Source organism: Eucalyptus grandis, chromosome 10 (assembly GCF_016545825.1).
Source record: "Eucalyptus grandis isolate ANBG69807.140 chromosome 10, ASM1654582v1, whole genome shotgun sequence".
NCBI lineage: Eukaryota > Viridiplantae > Streptophyta > Magnoliopsida > Myrtales > Myrtaceae > Eucalyptus > Eucalyptus grandis.
Window position 1 is genome coordinate 2,571,660 of NC_052621.1, and position 18,398 is coordinate 2,590,057.

An 18,398-nucleotide genomic window follows, 5' to 3' on the forward strand; every position below is an offset into this window, starting at 1 on the left:
TTTTTCTGCTAATCTGATCATACAAAATTGAAATCGCATCAGAAGCTTCACGGATTTGTACTTCTCTCCCTTCTTATCGTACAACGGATCGCGGAATCGGTCTTTAGCTCCGATATGGGAAGACATCTGCCCGCCGAAATCGTCCTTTCGACCTGTCGTATTCTCTTACGACAATCCGGAAGCAAGGCCAGCTCAGGTACGCACAGCGGAATTCGAACTCTTCGTCCCAAATAGGAAACCAGTTGTCTTCGATGATCCTCGTCTTCTTCTTGGCATTATCGGCTGGCACTCAACGATGTGCACCTGAAAATGGAAAGAAATCAGTGGCTTAGGATCAATCAAGGACAGATTTGAAGGTTCATTTTGGTTCAGTTTTTCTTTCATGTAACTGTTCAGAAATCTGTAAAAGATTAAGTTCAATCCTGAATTTTTTATCAGTCTGAACTCGAACATAAGTTACCAAAGGAAGCCGAAAACTGTTTGGCTTCAACTACCCTAACGTTAGGAATTTTTTATCTGATCACAGCAAACTTCTTTTCTAACCTTTGTGTAGAAGTCTGGAGGGCGGAAAAAGTGTCGAAGTGCGTTGGGCTAAATTCCAAGTTCCATCCGTCCCCCATATACCTTGACCTGATTTTCCAAACACGGTTTCAAGTGAATTCAACAGTATAAGACCAAAATAACTAGAGTATATTAGGATGTGTCGAGAACCTTCAACGTCTTCTTTTTACAATGTGCTCTCTTTTCGGATCGTGTACTTCCTTGTTAGGACCCTGCCGCATCAAAAACCTGTGCTTTTCACGTAACCACACACTCCATTGGCTCTGGAACATTCGTGCATCTTCCAGAGCGATTTCCCGTGTCCTGCCATAGCTCAAGTATATCAAGCAGCACTTACAGAAGAATCTGCTTGGAGAGGAGAGATATTCAGATTCGGACTATGTCAGATAAAAATTGTTTCTCAACATTTCCGAGTATTTGCAACTGGCGAAAGCACCTGAATCAAAAAGAAAAATAGAGAATAGAACTACAGTGTACTTCATAATGGATACCAACAATCTAAGAGAAGTCCTTTTACTACATAGATTGATATTTGCATAAACAATCTTCATCAGACCACATCAAGCATGACTACTATTTTACATCACCCATACATACAGAACTGACCCGGACATAGTAATACCAGATATGTACTGTGCTCGTATCACTTGGATGTGTTGTGGCACTAATTCACGCTCTCGAGTTCCATAGAACAATAATTCCAATCTCAAAAGCAGAAGAGAAGGACGAACAAAAATGTCCGGTTGTAGAGCTCAATCTAGAAATTCTGATTCATGCCATCCTCAATTTGTGGAAATGGAAAGGAAAGCGAATGAACCTGCATATTAAATGCGACCATTTGAGCACCGTGCATCCAACCGACATGGGGATTGTAATTTGAGGAAGTGACTCTTGTTCCTTTGGGATACACTCTTAAAATGTTCCTTTTGAGTAAACCTGACATGAACAACAGCAAGCAAAGGACAAGCTATAAACAAGAGCGAAAACTAAGAGCAATCAAACAACTTGCAAATCAACGATATGGTTTCTTTTTTGACAAGTACCTCACCAAATCAGTGCCATGAGATGAAGTAGCTTTCTCAAGTTCCTGTTCGCTCAAACTTAGACGCCTTCTTTATCTTCTGAAACTCTTAACGCCTCCTTCAAGCTACCCTTTGGTTTCCCTGCGTGTATTGTGATTAGGCGTCTGTATTCATGTCTCTGGCTGGCATTTGTGTCTTCACAATCTTGATCGCTCCCACTCTGTGATGTATTTCAATCTCTCTAAGGGAAAAACGAAAAAATCTCAAATTTAAGAAAATGATAAATCGCGAAGCCATGTCGTACCCTAGAATCGCAATCAAACTCAGATGCAGAGTCAGGTTTCCCTTTCCCCCAGCCGTCTTCAGATGAATGTGTACCAGTCGGTGAAGATGAAGACTTATCCTTTGAGCTTTTAGATTCAAGAAACTCTTTCGGCGGTTTGGTCGAAATGATGATCCGGTTCTTAAGTGTGACTCTGGTGAAGGGAATTCTGCTAAGCATTCTTCTGTCGAAGTACAATGTATCCCCGAATATTTCAGTGGCCATCTGCATCAGAAAACTATCTGAGGCCATAAATGGATGGAAAACAACAGAAATGAATGCTAAAATTTTCAACTATGGAAAGAAAGGAAATGATATACAACCTCCGCAACTTTCGCCTGGAGTTCTGGTGTAAGATGGTCTTAAAGTGATTATAACCGGGTACGGTGATTTAACGAAGGCATACTCTTTTATGGACTTCAAACACTTGACAAGGCGTGGCCAAGGGACTCGTTAGTGTCCTACAATCCGATATGAAAAGATTTAGAATATCATTATATGACCTTAATTAGCTCAAACCAATGCAAAGCCATTGATTTATTGGAGAAGTTCGTAGTCATGAACTAAAAACTCAGTTAATCTGGACAAGCTCAACATTCTGACACTATAACTTCAACAGGAGTGAGGACTAGGCTGCATCAAGAATAGGAAACAGAAGGGCGAAGTTTTTGCACCTCCGTGAAGAATAAGGATGTCATCTTTGTCGGGGTTGGGCCACATGTCGAGTTCAATCACTTCTCACACCTCTGCAAGCTCGTATAATAGGGGCGTCGCTGCGAGTCACTGCTCATGGTTCCCGGTGAGGTAGGAATGTGCCTGTGTATATGAAATAATCTGACAAGGGCGCAGTCATATCATGGTGCACCTGCCATTCGAGATATCACCCTCGTCAATGACTAAATTGCAGGCTAGATACAAAGTTCAAAAGATTCATTGCAGATCGTACTCAGCTTCGAATGTCAAGCTCCTCATCAATATACAATATGCATTGCATGTCGTGACTAGTATTTTGTCCCATGTAGCAATTTGTAAGATTAATTCCCACACCATCACATTGTGATGTAGACTCAGTGGTATCGGATGCCTGTCAAGCGAGACGCGGCGATTATTCTTCCTAATCCACGGCCGATAATGACCGCGGTACCCAGCATTTTCTACGTTTCCTACTTTTCATAAGAAGCACCATCGGTCGAAGAAACTGTTCCCACAAGCGAGCTCGTGATCGCAACCGGGCACATGTAGATGCAACGTGTTCAAAGGAAAAAGACCCCTTGCAGAAGTGATTTTCTTCGATTCACAGTGCATCGAACTTATGCTAGTGGAAGTAAAGAAAAGGAAAAGAAACGGTAATGCTAGAAGTGGAATAGGATTCGATAGCTGAAAAGTGTTAAAACGGGGAAAGGAGAGCGTCAGAAGCCATTTCTACTAAACACTTTGTAAAGTTACGGACTGGAAAGAACAAAAAGTAGTTTGCCACGTCATCATCCTGGTCCGACAGTATCTTTTTCGCCAAATTCCAAGAGATCAAACGTCACGGTCCTTTGCGTTTTCTCGTCTATCGAACGGAACAAAGGCATCTGACATTTCAACCATCGAAGAGAGAGAGGGGTTTGACCGCTGACCTGGCACGAGATTGGGCCATTGAGATCGTCGCGGAGCAGGTACCGGAAGAAATCGTCGAGCGTGAGGCCCTGCTCGTGGTCGGGGACCAGGTGGAATTTGGTAATGGGAGGACCTGCTCCACCACGCGCTCCGCCTCCGACGCGGCGGCGGCGGCGGTGGCGGCGGCGGCGTCGGCGTCGGCGGCGCCCGGCTCCTTGCTGCTCCACCAAGAACCGCCGCAGCTGGTCCGCCATTTGGGGCCCGCCGTCGGAGAACCTGAGGAAGGCCTCCTTCACGTCCTGGGGCTCGATCTCGGTGATCTTGAACTTCCGGTTGAAGTACTTGAACATCGTGTAGTTGTAGCTCCCCCATTCGACGAGTCATCGTCCGTGCCCGTTCTCTCGTTCCCCGATCGATCTTTGCTTCGTTTCTTTTCCACTTTTTCTTCGCAGCAAAAATGGAGAAGAGAGAGAGAGAGAGAGAGAGAGAGAGGTTGCAGTTGCAGGGATTGGAGGAAGAAGAAGGAAAACGAGGTCTACGGTTGAGGAGTTATTGATGCTGAATCGTCGGACTTTCGACGGGTCCGATGTTAGCTGCGATGGTTTCTTACGTTATGTCGACCGGGTTGTAGAGATTTATAGAATTAATTGATGCGATATAGTACTATTGAGTATTTTTAATATCACCTACGGGTCTAAATTTTTGCAATTTGCCAAGCCAGCCTTCCGACGTGGAAAGGGAGGTGAGGGGTTGTCCCTACCTTCCGGGGGGATGGGAATAGAGATGCGTAAGTTTGAAGATGGGTTGAGGCTCACGCGCGCAAAGGTTATGGCACAAGTCTGCTGGTGAGTGTAAGATAGAATAGAAAGTAGACTGACAAAAAAAAATATTTATTTTGTCCTTAATTATACACCGAAACTTTTTCTTTATATCATTTAAAACCTATTGACTTTTCTGGCCAAAAAAAGAAAAAGACCTATTAACTTCTGTCGGCCTAATTCTACACTTAACTTTTCTTTGATCTCATTCAAAACCTATTAACTTTTCTGACCCAAAAAAGAAAAAAGACCTATTAACTCTCTTTTTTTGTCCTATCATAACTTTACCAAAAACTTTTTGTCTCATAAAAGCTCTCAATTTTATGTTCAATTCAATCCTATCCTAATTTTTTGTCTCATAAAATATCATGGCTTTAAGTCTGGTTCCAATTTTAACCTTTTTTTTTTTTGTCATATAAAAAATCAATACTTTTATTTGAGATACAAATCAAACCTCCATTAACCTCTTGTCCAAAAATCGCCCTAAGTGATCTTATGTGGCATTTCCACATCATTACTTTAGTCTCAAATTTCAAATTCAAGAAGATGTATTTTGAGATGAAATTCCATCTCAAGCCAAGCAACAACGTCTTCTGGATCCGAAACCTTGGATAAAACTAGAGTAATTAGTGGTTGGCTTTCTTCATTTACTCTACTTTCAAGAAGAGTCTTCCTTCCATCTTCCTCGAGGATCTTCAATTTTGCGTTGGTTTTTAATCTCTTGTGCTCGAGAGTGTTGCATCTCTTACGGTTAAAGAGCTTGCGTTTGAGATCAACTTAATATTGAGGTTTTTCAAGGTATTAGGCCCTATTTTTCTATTAATTATCAGCTATTTCAAATTTTTCTTTGTTAATAATAATTAATTTTTCTAGTTCTTTTCACTGTGTGTTCTATATAAAAATAAAAAGAATAACGTTCTATGATAAATCCAAGGGCACCCCTTTGCATTTTTCGACATGTGTTTATCCGTATATAATATATTTCAGCTGACCTATAAATTACGTATTTTCAATTATTTCCTGCTTTTGTATCTTTTTGTGCCTTTTGAAAATATTTTGTCGACGAGTCTGAACATCGTTCTAGTTTGCCGACGTTGAGATTAACTCTTTTGTTTCTCTTCTTTTTCTTTGCTAGCACGAAAATTCAACGTTTGTCTACGAGGTGCGTTGCGCGTCTTTGTCGTTTTGTACCCGGAATATGCCTCTGCTTTATACCTTATTTAAAAATAAAAAAGGTTATAAAGAATGCTGTAAGTAAAAGTAAAAATAAAAGGAGAAGAATAAAAGAAGTCCTTCCTGCTTTATCATTAAATAAAATAAATATTGGTAAGTAAAAGACTACTCTTTTCTACCTTAAAAAAATAAAATTCACGTGTCTTGATAGAGGAAACCCAATCAAGTACTTATCTGACTTAAATTGGGGAAATTGATTCTCAGGTGAGCCATTATCGACCTAAAATAGGGAACTGATTCTTTAACTTCCGTTTCCAAAATTTGAGATTATTGGGAATCGGCTCACTTTCTTTTGTTTTTTGTGTGAAAATGACATTTTTATAATAGGACATAAAGTTGAACCATTTCTTTAGAAAGACATATATTGATCACGTGGTTATATCTCATTGGGTGCAAAAGTATATATATATATTTTTAAGAAGTTTCAAAACCAGTTTTATTTAGAAACCAAAATGACTTAAAACCGGTTTCCATAGTATCATTTGATTTATAGTAGAATTTTGTATTGCTCTTTCAATAAGATATATCTCACCGACCAAATCAAGTAAATTAGATGTCTAGTTCACCTCGTCATTCTCATTTATTTTAATGTTCTATCTTTCTTTTTTCTCACACAGCAGTATCGCGTATAAAAAAATTTGATAGGTCAATCAAATACGAAAGTCTCCTCGTGGAGGGCAAGCAAAATCGAAAATGATTTCATAAGATTAATCATTTATATGCAAGTTCCTTCCTTAATTATCGAGCAAGATCGGCGAGATAGCATTTCACATTAATCAAATGCCCCGTTCATGATGATATAAAAACAGGGATCTGAGAACATGGAATCCTATGCACATTTGGACCTTATCAACAAGTCTTGGTCTTTCTTTCTTTTTTAAATCCTTTTGATTCCAAAAAGTTTTGGCCATTTGTACTTGTCGGCAACCTTTTTCATTCATTTCAAATTAAATATCCATATAATAATAATTTTTTCAGGTGAAAACTATAATCGCGCATTATTCCCCTGTCGTTGTATCTAGACAGTAGCTACATGGTGAAATCGAATCTTGTCTCGGATCCGCTGCACGTTGTAATGCGTAGCCAGCCAAGACAAGATCGAGATGAATTATAGTTTTAAAGTACATTTGGTGGATTTAATATCTAGACCGAGTATGAACGCAAGAATGCTAGCCTTAGATTTCTTCCGGGTGTAATTATTTACAATACCCGTTTTCATAGTTGCTTATATCGATAACGTTGAACGAGTTAAAAAAGCAATCGCAACATACCTGTCTTAGTGGCATGACCTGAATGTTACTATAGAAATTGTGTGTTCACGACAAAATGATTGGTGCAAGCTGTAAATTTCTGCTCGTTTTGAGCAAGCCTGCCACCGTTATCCTCGTTGTGGTGTTGATGGAAGTACAGCTAAGATCATCGTGCTCCATGTTACAGTCAAACCTATTCGACCAAGGTTGTCTACGGTTGAGAAGCGAGTGGGGGCATTTCGACTTAATGAGCAAGAGTGGCTTGAAAGTCACTGGGGAAAACCGTTGCCAGCTGCTGTACTAGCGACGAGAGTTAATTGTTTTAGCCTCAGGAAGCATAGTTAGAGGGTGTTTGGTTTAGTATTTAAAAAACATTTTGGGTCCCAAGGTCTTTCTTTAGCGATTGCGAATGCCATCTGGCAAATTTTTTTTTACTTTGTTTTGGGGAGATGCAATTATATCTCAAAACTTTCCAAGGTCTTTAGTTCAAGATGAGTCTGGAAATAATTTGAAATTTTGCATCTTCGGGAATGCAAATAGGCTTTTTTTCCCCTTTCAACTTTACCTCACTCCTATTCATAACTCGATTTTCAAAATTCCTAAATTTGCCTCGGCCACCAATGAGTGACCGGTGAGCAACCACCGCCTCTCATGCCAAGAGTAACCACCTTAGGCGAAGCTAGTTAATCATGATGTAGGCTCATTGGTGACAACAGCCTTTGATTTGAGTTTATTTATAAAAAAAATGAACAAAAAATATTTACAAAGTGTAGTTTTTGCCAAATGGCATTTATATTAAAGTTGCTTTTCCAATATGTTTTCAAAATACACTTTATCAAACACTACATTGCATTTTAAAAAACTCTTTTTTCCCAAAGGCTTTTATATTTTCTGAAAATACATTCTGTCAAAACCGAACCGAACCAAACCCACCCTTAGTGGAGGCACGAGCAGAACACGACGTGACATGGGCCATCAGGAATGGCCCGCAAGTAATGGGCCAGGCCGGGCACCACATGGTCAAAGCCGGTGAGATGGCCCATGGGCCGGGTCGCTCGGCCCGTCACTTACGCCGTCCGCCCTCGTCGAAAACGAAGGCCCGCCTCGACGCTACGCAGTCGAAGACGAAAGAGGAAAATCAAGCTCCTCGAAGAGAGCTCGAGCATCTCCCATGGCTGCTGACGACTGACCCCGTCAAAGCGCAGAGAAGAGACAGCGACCGCCCACCCGCAAGGCCCTCCGCCCTCTCCGGCGAGTCACGGGAGAAAGACGGGAAATTTAAGCGGGGGAGGAGAGCGAATTCGGGGAATGGCCGTCGCGACGAGGTCGAGATGGGTCGCCATGTCGGTGGCGTGGATTCTGGTCTTGTTCGGAACCCTAGCTCTCATCCAGGTGGTTCCAAGCTCGACCCAAAAATCCCCCTTTTCTCCTCCGGATGTTTCCGACTCTTTTGACTCGTCTTTGTGCATACAGAACCGATTAAGTGATACCGGAGCTTCGTCTGATCCGAAACTTGTTCATCGCAAAGTTGGTGAGGTAATTCTTCGCGCCTGAGTAGATCGTCATTGATCCCATTTTTGTTGAAAGATGTCGTGATCTGACCATTATGATAAAAATGTGATCTTTTTTTTTTTTTTTTTTTTGGTTTTTCGGGTGGCTGACTGAGTGCGAGAGAGAATCGATGATGATGCTGTTCGTGTTTGCAGGAAAGAAGAAGCCGGACGATTTGGAAGAAGTGACTCACAAGGTTTTTTTCGATGTCGAGATCGGAGGAAAACCAGCGGGTATGCCATGCACTCTGTACAATTTAAGCTCATAGCTGAACAGATTGGGAATGCTGCTGATTAAATAGCACGTATCATCATCGAGTTAGAAATGATTGAGCTAGAATTTTGTGTGTGAACGTTCTCCTTTCTATGTGCAGAAGTCAGTAAGAAGTAAGAGTTGATTGAATCTGATTGTGATAGACATCCTTGCATAGAAATCTTTTCCTCGGTGTGGTTATTGTCAATGGACTTAGTCAAATCTTTGGCGAGTCAGTTTCTTTTCCTTTTGGGATTGCTGGATTTGGCAACCTGCACTCTGGTTGTTAGTGATTTATCATTATATCTCTTGCTCTTAATTAATGATTGACTTGGCCGTCTTTTGTGTGCATAGGAATCTTCTGCTGGGTGTAGTTATTGTCCTAGAGTAAGTCAAATCGTTGGCGAGTCAGCTTGTTTTCCATTGGGGAAGTTGGATTTGACAATGAGTGCTTTGTGGTTGTTATGTTTGTTTTATTTTATCTCTTGTATTTTATTAAGAATTTGCACCTGCCTGTTGTGCTATGCTCTTTCTAATGATTAAGAGCCTGATTTTTGTCTTATGGATATGAATCAATGTTTTGCTGCGAAACTTAAATTTTGAATTCCTGCGGTAGAAGGATCTTAATTCATTATGGTTTGTATGCTTCCAGGTCGAATTGTCATGGGCCTCTTTGGCAAAAACCGTCCCCAAAACAGTTGGTAAGCACCATTTGCACTATGCTTCACAATGTCATGAATTATATGTCGAAATCTTATTTTCACCTTTCTCACTTGCTCTACATCTTTGTTGTGCAGAAAACTTCCGAGCTCTTTGCACGGGTAGCCAAGTGACATCTGCTTCCTTTTGAATTTCCTTTAAGCCCATGAACACTCATGACCAAGTTGAAGGAAGAAGAATCGGCTTTTTGCTGAATGATTTCTCTTCAAACTAATAATAAGAAAGAATCATACATGTAGAGGAGAGAGAGGTATCCCTAAATTGTTATTCCTGCCTCAGCATGTCAGTGTCTTTCCTAGATTATTATCAGTCTTATTGCAGGGGAGAAAGGGATTGGAAAGAGTGGGGAAGCCCCTGAATTACAAAGGGCCAATTCCACAGGATCATTCCTAAATTTATGATCCAGGGCGGTGACTTCACTCTTGGAGATGGGAGAGGGAGAGTCAATCTATGGGAACAAATTTTCTGATGAAAACTTCAAACTGAAGCATACAGATGCAGGTATCTGTATAATTGGACTTCCTAGTGCTTTCAAAAGAATTGTGAAGAAGTTTGTAGTAACCCTGAAGTTAATTTCTTGAGCTGTGACACATGAAGAAGGACATATAGAGGTGTAATTCTCTACCTTGCAACAGGGCGCCTTTCGATGGCAAATGCTGGGCCAGACACAAATGGGTCACAATTTTTCATTACCACTGTGACAACTAGCTGGTAATCGACCATCTTCCCTATCTTATTTCTTTGATAAGCAAATTTTGTCACCTACATGCAACTCATTGATGTTACTGCTGGAGATTTGACCATGATTTGAATGTGTTTGAGGCTATTGTCAGCTTAATCTCAGACCTTATAGGGGAAAGTTGTGCTACTGCCTACTTACATCTTGGCAACTTTATCATGGATTATCGTCATAGTTTAGTTAACATAGGCTCTTTTGGTAATATTTTTGAGTTGTTTGGTTGATCATAACTAACCCAAGGATTTAAACTCCTTGCTATCTTGTAGGTTGGATGGCCGCCATGTTGTGTTTGGAAAGGTGCTGTCTGGGATGGATGTTGTCCACAAGATTGAGGCTGAAGGGGGACAGAGCGGCCAACCTAAAAAGTATCGTTGTCATTTCAGACAGCGGAGAATTAGATCTATGAACACTTCCTGCACACTCCCCTCCAGGTTGCACTTGACAAGTTTGACCTCATAGCTTACTCGACACGAATGTAGGGCTCAGGCATCGTGCACTGCTTTGATGCAAATGTTTTTTTTTTCTTTAATGGTGAAGAAGAAAATGTGAGGCAAGCTTGTTGATTTGATATTGAAACATACTTGAAAGAGCTTGGATCGATCATAGAAGCCAGCCATGAATAGAGATAACTTTTCTGAGTGTGAATTGGATATTACGTTGCAAATAGCCGAATGAAATGTAGAAAACAGGATGTTTGTTCTGAAAAGTGGAGAGCAAAATGATGTTTTTTTTTTTTTTTTTTTTCTGCTTTTTCTTAATTCAAAATTTTCAATCCATTATCCAAATGAGAAGAGAGTCGCTTCTGAAGAAACTCATTTTATTTGTATCTTCCAGCTGATTGAATGAGTAAAAACTAATGCCAACAGCACGATATTTGCAATTGAGTGAAAACTATCTTCAAAACGGAAACAATATCTCTAAAAATGGTAGACAAGACAAAAGACTTCTGATAAACAAAAAGAGTTCCATATACATTGAGAGTGGTTTTGTATGGTTCTCTGATCACTACTTAATTTGTAAATTAAGAAAATTCTCTCTTTTTCGCAAATTGGATGTAGCGGCTCCTGCTGTGGATTCGGGTTTCTTTAAGGTTTGTGTTTACCTCGTTCCCAATGCGTCACAATTGCATTAAAAATTACCGTCACAGATACACCGGCCTATTGAAGGACCTGAAAGATCTGAAGAAGCAGCTGCGAAGAAAGGAAATTCTGAAGAAGCAGTTGTTGGTGGAGCAGAACTGCATTGTGCCACTGATCCAACTCTCACCAACTGAGAGTCAAGGATCTAATCATCAGATTCAAAAGAAAAGTAACCAAAAACTCATCGGGACATAAAAGAACTGCACTCGGAAGCCACTTAAGAAGTAAAAATTGAAGTAATGACGCCCTTTCTGTCCATTGACATTAACTTATACGAGCGACAATATTGCTCTCGACAAGAGCAAAGGAAGATCGTGCAAATACGCACCCTTATGCCAATAAGAATTTGAGATCCCGTCCATTGACCTGATCGACTAGGCGACAGCTATCACAAGTAAGACAACCACAAACAATCAGGGCTTATGCGCAATGACAATGGGGGTGGTCATTGGGAGATAAGGCCTAAGTTCAGGTTAGATGTGAGAAATTACAGGGTCACATCCCATACTGTGAGATTTACCGAAGCGACATAGCAAGTGTATGAATACAAGGAAGACAGCTAGAACAGATCGAGCTCTTTACATCAGATCAAAGTTGGGCGATAGCCATTACAGCGCTCCTAAAGCACAATCCATCTGTTCTTGCCCAGTAAATCTGATGAAATCAACACCCACGAACAAAGACGGAAGCCGGAGAGTTTCTGTTCATGGCAACCCCTAGTCGCCCTAATTTGCAAACCCAAGGCAACTGGACCTTCAACAGCAAAGAATTGACTAAGAAATATCTCATGTGCATTCAATACAAAGTGTAGATGAATAACAGGGAAAATGACCCTAACTACCAATCTTGATGTCAACAATCTCAATCTGCAAAAAATGGATTAACATTGACCTACCACCTCCCAAGAATTAACTACTTTTTGATTGGACCTTCACTACAAAGGCTCAGTCAAACCAAACCCAAAGATCCGTCCACTTGCTCATGCCAATATAAAATAAACCAAAACTTGTTCTTTATATTTAGAGCACATTTGAGCATATATTCTGTCCGTGTCATGGCCTAAGCACAGCCAAATTTTGTTTACTTCTGCATCATTGAGAGAGAGAGAGAGAGAGAGAGAGTTCTCCTGCTGCACATATGCTTATGTTCATTGCATTGCCCAGGAGCAGGAATGTCAAAGACTTGGTTATCTAAATGAAGGGACTTCTCAGTGCTGACCTACATCCTTCTCAAGTGGTGAGATCTGAACAGGCACTGTGAGTATAATGGTCTTGCCAACCATAGATGAAGGAGAATAATTATCAAGCGGAAGAAAGACTTCCCTCATGGATGGCCCATGCATTCATAATTACCCAAACTTATACCGCATGCCACTACAAACCTATGGATGATGAGATACTTGAGGTTAGTTCAGGAGTCAGATATGGAAATAAAAACAAAGCTTGGTACACAACCCCGCTTCATGATATTTCCACATAAGACCTGCTAATCCTATCATTTGGAATGACATCCTCCACAATGCCTTCAGTGTTCTGAGCATAAAGTTGCACGATGCTAGTCATACTTTCATCATAAGTGATGGCCTGTCTATCATACCAAAATGAGACTGATGCTTCAGTACATGGATGTTATCACAAGACCACTTGAGTAATGTGAGAAGCACATGAAGAACCAGATAGCTCACACCAGGCAGTCCACACCAAGTCCATCCTAATTTGCTATGGATTCTGCAATTTTCACTTTCCACTCCTCCTTTCCTAGAAACTGCCCCAGCAGTAAAGGACAATTGTAGTCATGATTTTTGTTTGCAGCCACTATAGCTAATCAATTTCATGCTTTCATTCCGTTTGATTGTAGACTGGAATTTTAATGCAGTCTGATAGCAGATCTAGGACTGAGGCAAGTGAAGATTCCATCAGAGAGTATTAACATAAGATACCGATGATGAGGATTGAGGACTAGAGATTCTTAGTTTCTATTATGTGGTTTTGACTTCATCCTTGATCTAAAGGACTTAGGCGAAAGCATTGTTTTAATTAACCAAGGTACCTTGTAACTTGCATTTTTGACTCATAGCAGAAACCCTACATAGTGATAAAGCTACCCCAGACGACTAAACATTATATAACACCTATTAAAAGAGATCGGGCGTTTCATATAGGAAAGCTAATCACATGAAGGAGGGCCTCTCAAGAATCAGAATATCCACAGATAAAATCCAACCACAAATTACTCCAAGTCAGTTATCATGATGAGCACAGAATCTACTAAGAGCTCTCCCCAAACAGCTTCCACTATCCAAGAAAAACCTAATCATATAGATAAAAGAAATGGATCACAAGACTCATCACTGTAGGATGTACAAGGGTTAAGCATACACCTATTGCGTACTGTACTTAAGCTCTTTATCTCATACTGAGAAATCAGAAAAATCTGCCAGCACACTTGAGCTGGAGACCTAAAGATCCAGAGGCCTGAAACTAAAGCCTCCAAATCCTGCAACTCAATCTACAGCAAAGGAGCTGACTTTAAAAAAAGAATTTAACCCTCCAACATCAAATCCTTCGATTGCCCAGCAAACCATCTGCAAGAAACTAGATAAAAACTACACCCTTACTACATACGCTCTGATCCTGCATCTTGTTAAAATTCTGGGTTCGTAGTGCAGCAATTTTCGTCATCATCATTTTCGAGTTCACAGTTACTAGAAACAGCAGTTACAAAGCAGAACCACAACACAGCCCAGAACGAGCATAGCAGAGTTCTTCTACATCACTGACGACAAGACGAAGAGAGGGACGAGACGGGAACGATTGACTCAGACTCGGACTCGAACACGAAGCAAGTTACGATTTTTATTCCCAGGACACTTAAAAGACTCATTAGCGACTCATTAGCTAAGCACCGACCTTCACTCCTGCAGAAAAAATTCCCAATCCTACAGAAGGGGTTCTCGATAAGGGTCACGATTAGGGCTGCTTTCCTTGACGCGGAACCGGTGCCGCTCGTCTCTCGCTGGTGGAACGCGGAGGAGAAATCCGTGGAGAGATCGGGGTAGAGCGACACCACCTTCGATATGTTCTGGTTGATCTCGTGGATCAGGGCCTCGTTCTTGACCATGTTTTTGGCGCTCTTCGACTGGTGGTTGTCGTTCACCTGCCGGATCAGCGAGCGGTTCCGGTCGAGCAGGGTCTGCACCTGCCGGAAGTTCTGTTGAACATCTCCTACACCTCGGGGTCGCACTCGACGTCCACGGGGAGCCCTTCAGCGAGTCGCCGGCACGCGCGGTGGTGGCGGTGGTGACGGGTGGAGGGGTTGGCCTTGGCGGAGGACGGGCAGTGGCGGCGGTTGTTGGCGGCGGCGGCGGCGGCGTCCTCCATTGCTCGATCCGGCGGGGCGGCGGGGAGGAATCGAGGCGGGGCTGGTCGTCACTCCGGCTGCGGACATTTCTTCTTCGTGAGCTCTTGCTGCGCCGTTAATATTTTCGGAGAGAATCTATACTTTTCTTTGAGGCGGCGAGGCTGCATGTACGCGCCGGAAGGGCGTGCACTGCACCTTTCTAGGTCCATCACGACCAATTTTTTTTTTAGGATCTAATTTTCCAAAAATTAATGGTTTATGAATTTTGATTTAATATACAATTTGATACATAAAATTTTACCTTTTTCAATATGGTCATTAAGTTTCGACCAATGTATAATATGATCCTGAACATATTTAATATAGTCAAAACATTAAAAGTAGTCACTTCATTAATTCAAAATTGGAGATTACATCAAATATTTTTTCATACAATCGAGAGATTATATTGAATATATACCAAATTTTCAAGGACTCTATTGACCAAATTAACAGTTTAGAGATCGAAATTCTATATTGAGTTAAAATTCAATCACTGTTTTCGGTCATTTTACTTTAATTTATTTTTTATTTCCTCACTTACCCTATCTCTCTTCTGGACAAAATTGGATAAGGGCGAATTTGTTCCGTTGAATTTTTTTTTTCATAAGAAACATTTTAAAGGAAATTAGTTAGTTTTTCATTTGCTCAATTAATTTAAGAAAAAGTAATTTCCTTTTTGTTAGAGGGAGATATTGTCCCTCGGATCTAAACTCATTTGTTTTTCGGGTTGTGAAATAAAATTTTTGCGAATCCATCTATTTTCCGTCTTTCAACCACCAAAAAAAATAATAATAAATTTTCAAAACAGTTTTCCTTCAAATAAACGGACTATCAATTTTGTTTTTAATTTGGAATAAGAGAGAAAGACTTTACAATGGATTTATTCTCATTGCCTTTGGGGGGGTGAGCTTTTATATTTTAGTGGTAGGTTTGTTTTTCTGAATGCATTATATTTAAAATTTACGTAGGAAAATAATATTTTCTTCTCATCATTTGTCATTTTTTCCTCTTTTTTTTTTCCTTTTTTTTCTTTGGCTTACAATTATGGTTTCAGAGACTTTTTCGAATGGTTTACTGCATTTCTGTTCTCTTTTTGTTTGCTAAATCACAATCTTACTATATAATTAAATTAAATTTAAGAGAGAGTGAGAGAGAGAGAGAGAGAGAATTAGGTGGAAGGAGTCATGAGTGAAGAGAAGGACGCCGTGGATGCGAGTGGGAATGGGTCGTGAGACCCGAAACGAGAATATCTTACGGAGGCCTCCTATTGGACAAGCCTGCCACGCTGGCAAAAAGTGCAAACCCACTCTCTCTCTCTCTCTGAAAATATCTTTCGAGCCCCATAGAAAAAAACTCCGAGCTTCCCAACAGCCACCCAAGCAAAACGGCACGTCGTTTAACTCCGCCTCCCGGCCAATAAAATTTGTACTCCTCGGAGGTGATTTTCTGACCCAAAAAATAGGGGCCAAAAGAAGAAATAGGGTCCTAATTATTTAAGAGCTTGGGTGACTATTTTTTGATCTCCAAAAATAGAAAAAGAAAGAAGAAGAGGAAATTAGGTTGTCGAACATTTTCGACCTAATATAGGTATGCATTACATTGATTAAAGTGTGTAAGGTAGACGTGGTACAAGCCAATAAGGCAACGCTAAGGGGTTGGCTTCACCTATTTATTGACTAAAGGGTTGGTTTCACCTACTTATTGACCTAGATAATCTTGACTTGTTTAAGTCTTTTGCATAATTAATTTTCATTCAAATTATTGACCGTGGAACGGTGGAAGAAGCCAAAGCAATCAAACACGATATTTCCATGAATAAATGAGGGCAGTATTTAAAAAGTCTACCTAAACATAGAAAAAGTATAATTAGCAATGAATGATGTCATTTTGCAGTCACCCTCTTGGGAAAGGCTTGTTGATTTATCTTTCATAAACAATTGGACCACGTGTGATTTCATCTTTTCTTTCACTTGAACCTATCTAAATCGTTTCGATATTCATGACGAGGATCTGGACGGACCATACCACAGGTCCATAGCAAGAACATGCTAGGACAGATCCTCGTCATGATGACGCCTAGAAAAATTGGCGTAGAAATTGGAGATTATATAATCTCTCTACGGAAACTTTCATTAAATTGGCGTAGAAAATGGAGAGTATATATAATTATGTAAATGCCTAGAAAAATAAATGTGACGCAACAGTCTCGTCACTTTCCGAATCCCATTTCCAAAGCATCGACATGGAGTATCACCTCCGGCGTGTCCCCATGTCGAAGATTCGCAACATAAACAGTGCACGACAAAGACAGAAAGGTGCTCGTTGTGCATTCTCTTGTGCGGCTGAGATCGAGCAATTATTAAAGTAGCAGGCATCTCATTTAACTGGGTTGAATATGAGTCCTCGAAAAGAATCGAACTTTGTTCTTACAGTAATTCTCCCACTTCACTTTTATGGGGAGATCTCAAAAATAAAGAGGTGCCGGTGTGCGACAAGGTATCGACAACATTTATTTGCTCGTTTCCTATAAAAATTCAATCTGTCGATCCGGGACCGATAATCCTCCATGTGAATGGAGAGATTCTAAACCCAGAGAGAAAGAATATGAATTAGGCGAAGGTCATAAAACTAATGCTCAGGGAAGGGTAGAAGGAACTATCATTGCGCGAGTAATTATGTTTTCACCATGGCAAAGCTTTTCTAAGATGTAAAAGCCACAGGGCCAACTGCATTGCGAGAAGACGAGCTTCCACCGAAATTTCCTCCAACCAGACGCTCAACCGGCGTACGAGAGATCTTGTTTCGTACTTCTTTGCCTCAAGAACTGCTTTTGAAGATATCTTCCCAATGATAAGAAATGTCTCCAGTGAAGATCCCTGCAACTGTTAAAGGCACGACTTAGCAGGAGGACGTGCGCAATTAGGTGTAACTTTATAATTTACACATTAAATAATTCTCCAATATAATATATAAACTGCAAAATACAAAGACAAGATGGTCCACAAACAGGTAACACAAGTGTCCTTGTACTCCTGCAGCTGGTAAAATTTTTCAGATATCTTGCTAATAACCTACCTTAGGTTCTAATGAGCTCTAAAACTGGAGGTACCAATATCCTAGCCAAAGCTACCAGCTGTTTATCAGAGCAGTTGTATGGTCCTTATTATTCTTATCAGCAGAAAGGACCTTTTAATAGCCGATTCAGCATAGCAGAGAGTAGACCGAATTTATGCCAAAATCAGAGAGAATATCAAATACTCTAATTCGGGATTTTAATGACCTTACTTACAATCAAGGTCAAGTAGTCCATCTTATGACAAAAGACATTATATGAAGCTAGTAATTTAGGATATAATCAGAGAGAACATCAAATACTCTAATTTGGGATCTTAATATCCACTCTCGTCAACCAAAACACATTATATGAAGCTAGTAATTTAGGATATAATTTAGACAGACGAGGGGAACAGAGTGGGCTTCAATAATTTAGCTTCATCTGGCTCAGTACAAATTCCTGTCTGACAAGTTCTACCACTGTCAACAGAAGACTATACAAATGGTAAGAAGGCAGAAATTGCCCAAACGGTAAACAACACAACCGGATTCTATAAATGCAAATAAAGAGGTAGCCATGCAATACCAGCGCAATGTTTACAGATCGTAGACAGTCATTTGTCTTCAGCATCAGCAGAATTACTCGAAGCAGTCTTCTCAGAAGTTCTGAGATCTCTGAGAAATACTGAGATGCGTACATCTGCTAGAGAAAGTTAAAGAGCGTCATGTTACT

The 18,398-nt window shown here is 40.5% G+C and overlaps 1 protein-coding gene, 2 long non-coding RNA genes and 1 pseudogene across 3 annotated transcripts in view; 2 read left to right on the plus strand and 2 right to left on the minus strand.

The window, feature by feature from the left end:
- The window catches only part of LOC104421080 (phosphoinositide phospholipase C 6), a 10,091-nt gene extending 6,227 nt beyond the window's left edge, over nt 1-3,864 (minus strand). Inside the window, 17 exon segments of the mRNA XM_039303654.1 lie at nt 24-148; nt 150-288; nt 525-564; nt 567-630; nt 712-793; nt 796-866; nt 1,380-1,486; nt 1,488-1,497; nt 1,605-1,674; nt 1,677-1,803; nt 1,888-2,130; nt 2,229-2,268; nt 2,270-2,354; nt 2,559-2,719; nt 2,721-2,770; nt 3,528-3,596; nt 3,669-3,864. Of these exon segments, the coding sequence (XP_039159588.1) occupies nt 24-148; nt 150-288; nt 525-564; nt 567-630; nt 712-793; nt 796-866; nt 1,380-1,486; nt 1,488-1,497; nt 1,605-1,674; nt 1,677-1,803; nt 1,888-2,130; nt 2,229-2,268; nt 2,270-2,354; nt 2,559-2,719; nt 2,721-2,770; nt 3,528-3,596; nt 3,669-3,857 (1,672 nt within the window). The 5' untranslated portion in view covers nt 3,858-3,864.
- Nucleotides 3,865-7,936: 4,072 nt separating this feature from the next.
- On the plus strand, nt 7,937-9,294 carry LOC120289192. Its single transcript, XR_005547105.1, has 4 exons — nt 7,937-8,200; nt 8,282-8,344; nt 8,515-8,592; nt 9,264-9,294. It is a non-coding gene; the product is annotated as an uncharacterized LOC120289192 (long non-coding RNA).
- Nucleotides 9,295-9,611: 317 nt separating this feature from the next.
- Nucleotides 9,612-10,776, plus strand: LOC120289124 (annotated as a pseudogene).
- An 835-nt stretch (nt 10,777-11,611) lies between these two features.
- Nucleotides 11,612-14,176, minus strand: LOC120289193. Its single transcript, XR_005547106.1, has 2 exons — nt 14,119-14,176; nt 11,612-11,962 (listed from the first exon to the last, which is right to left on the minus strand). It is a non-coding gene; the product is annotated as an uncharacterized LOC120289193 (long non-coding RNA).
- Between the last annotated feature and the right edge of the window lie 4,222 nt (nt 14,177-18,398).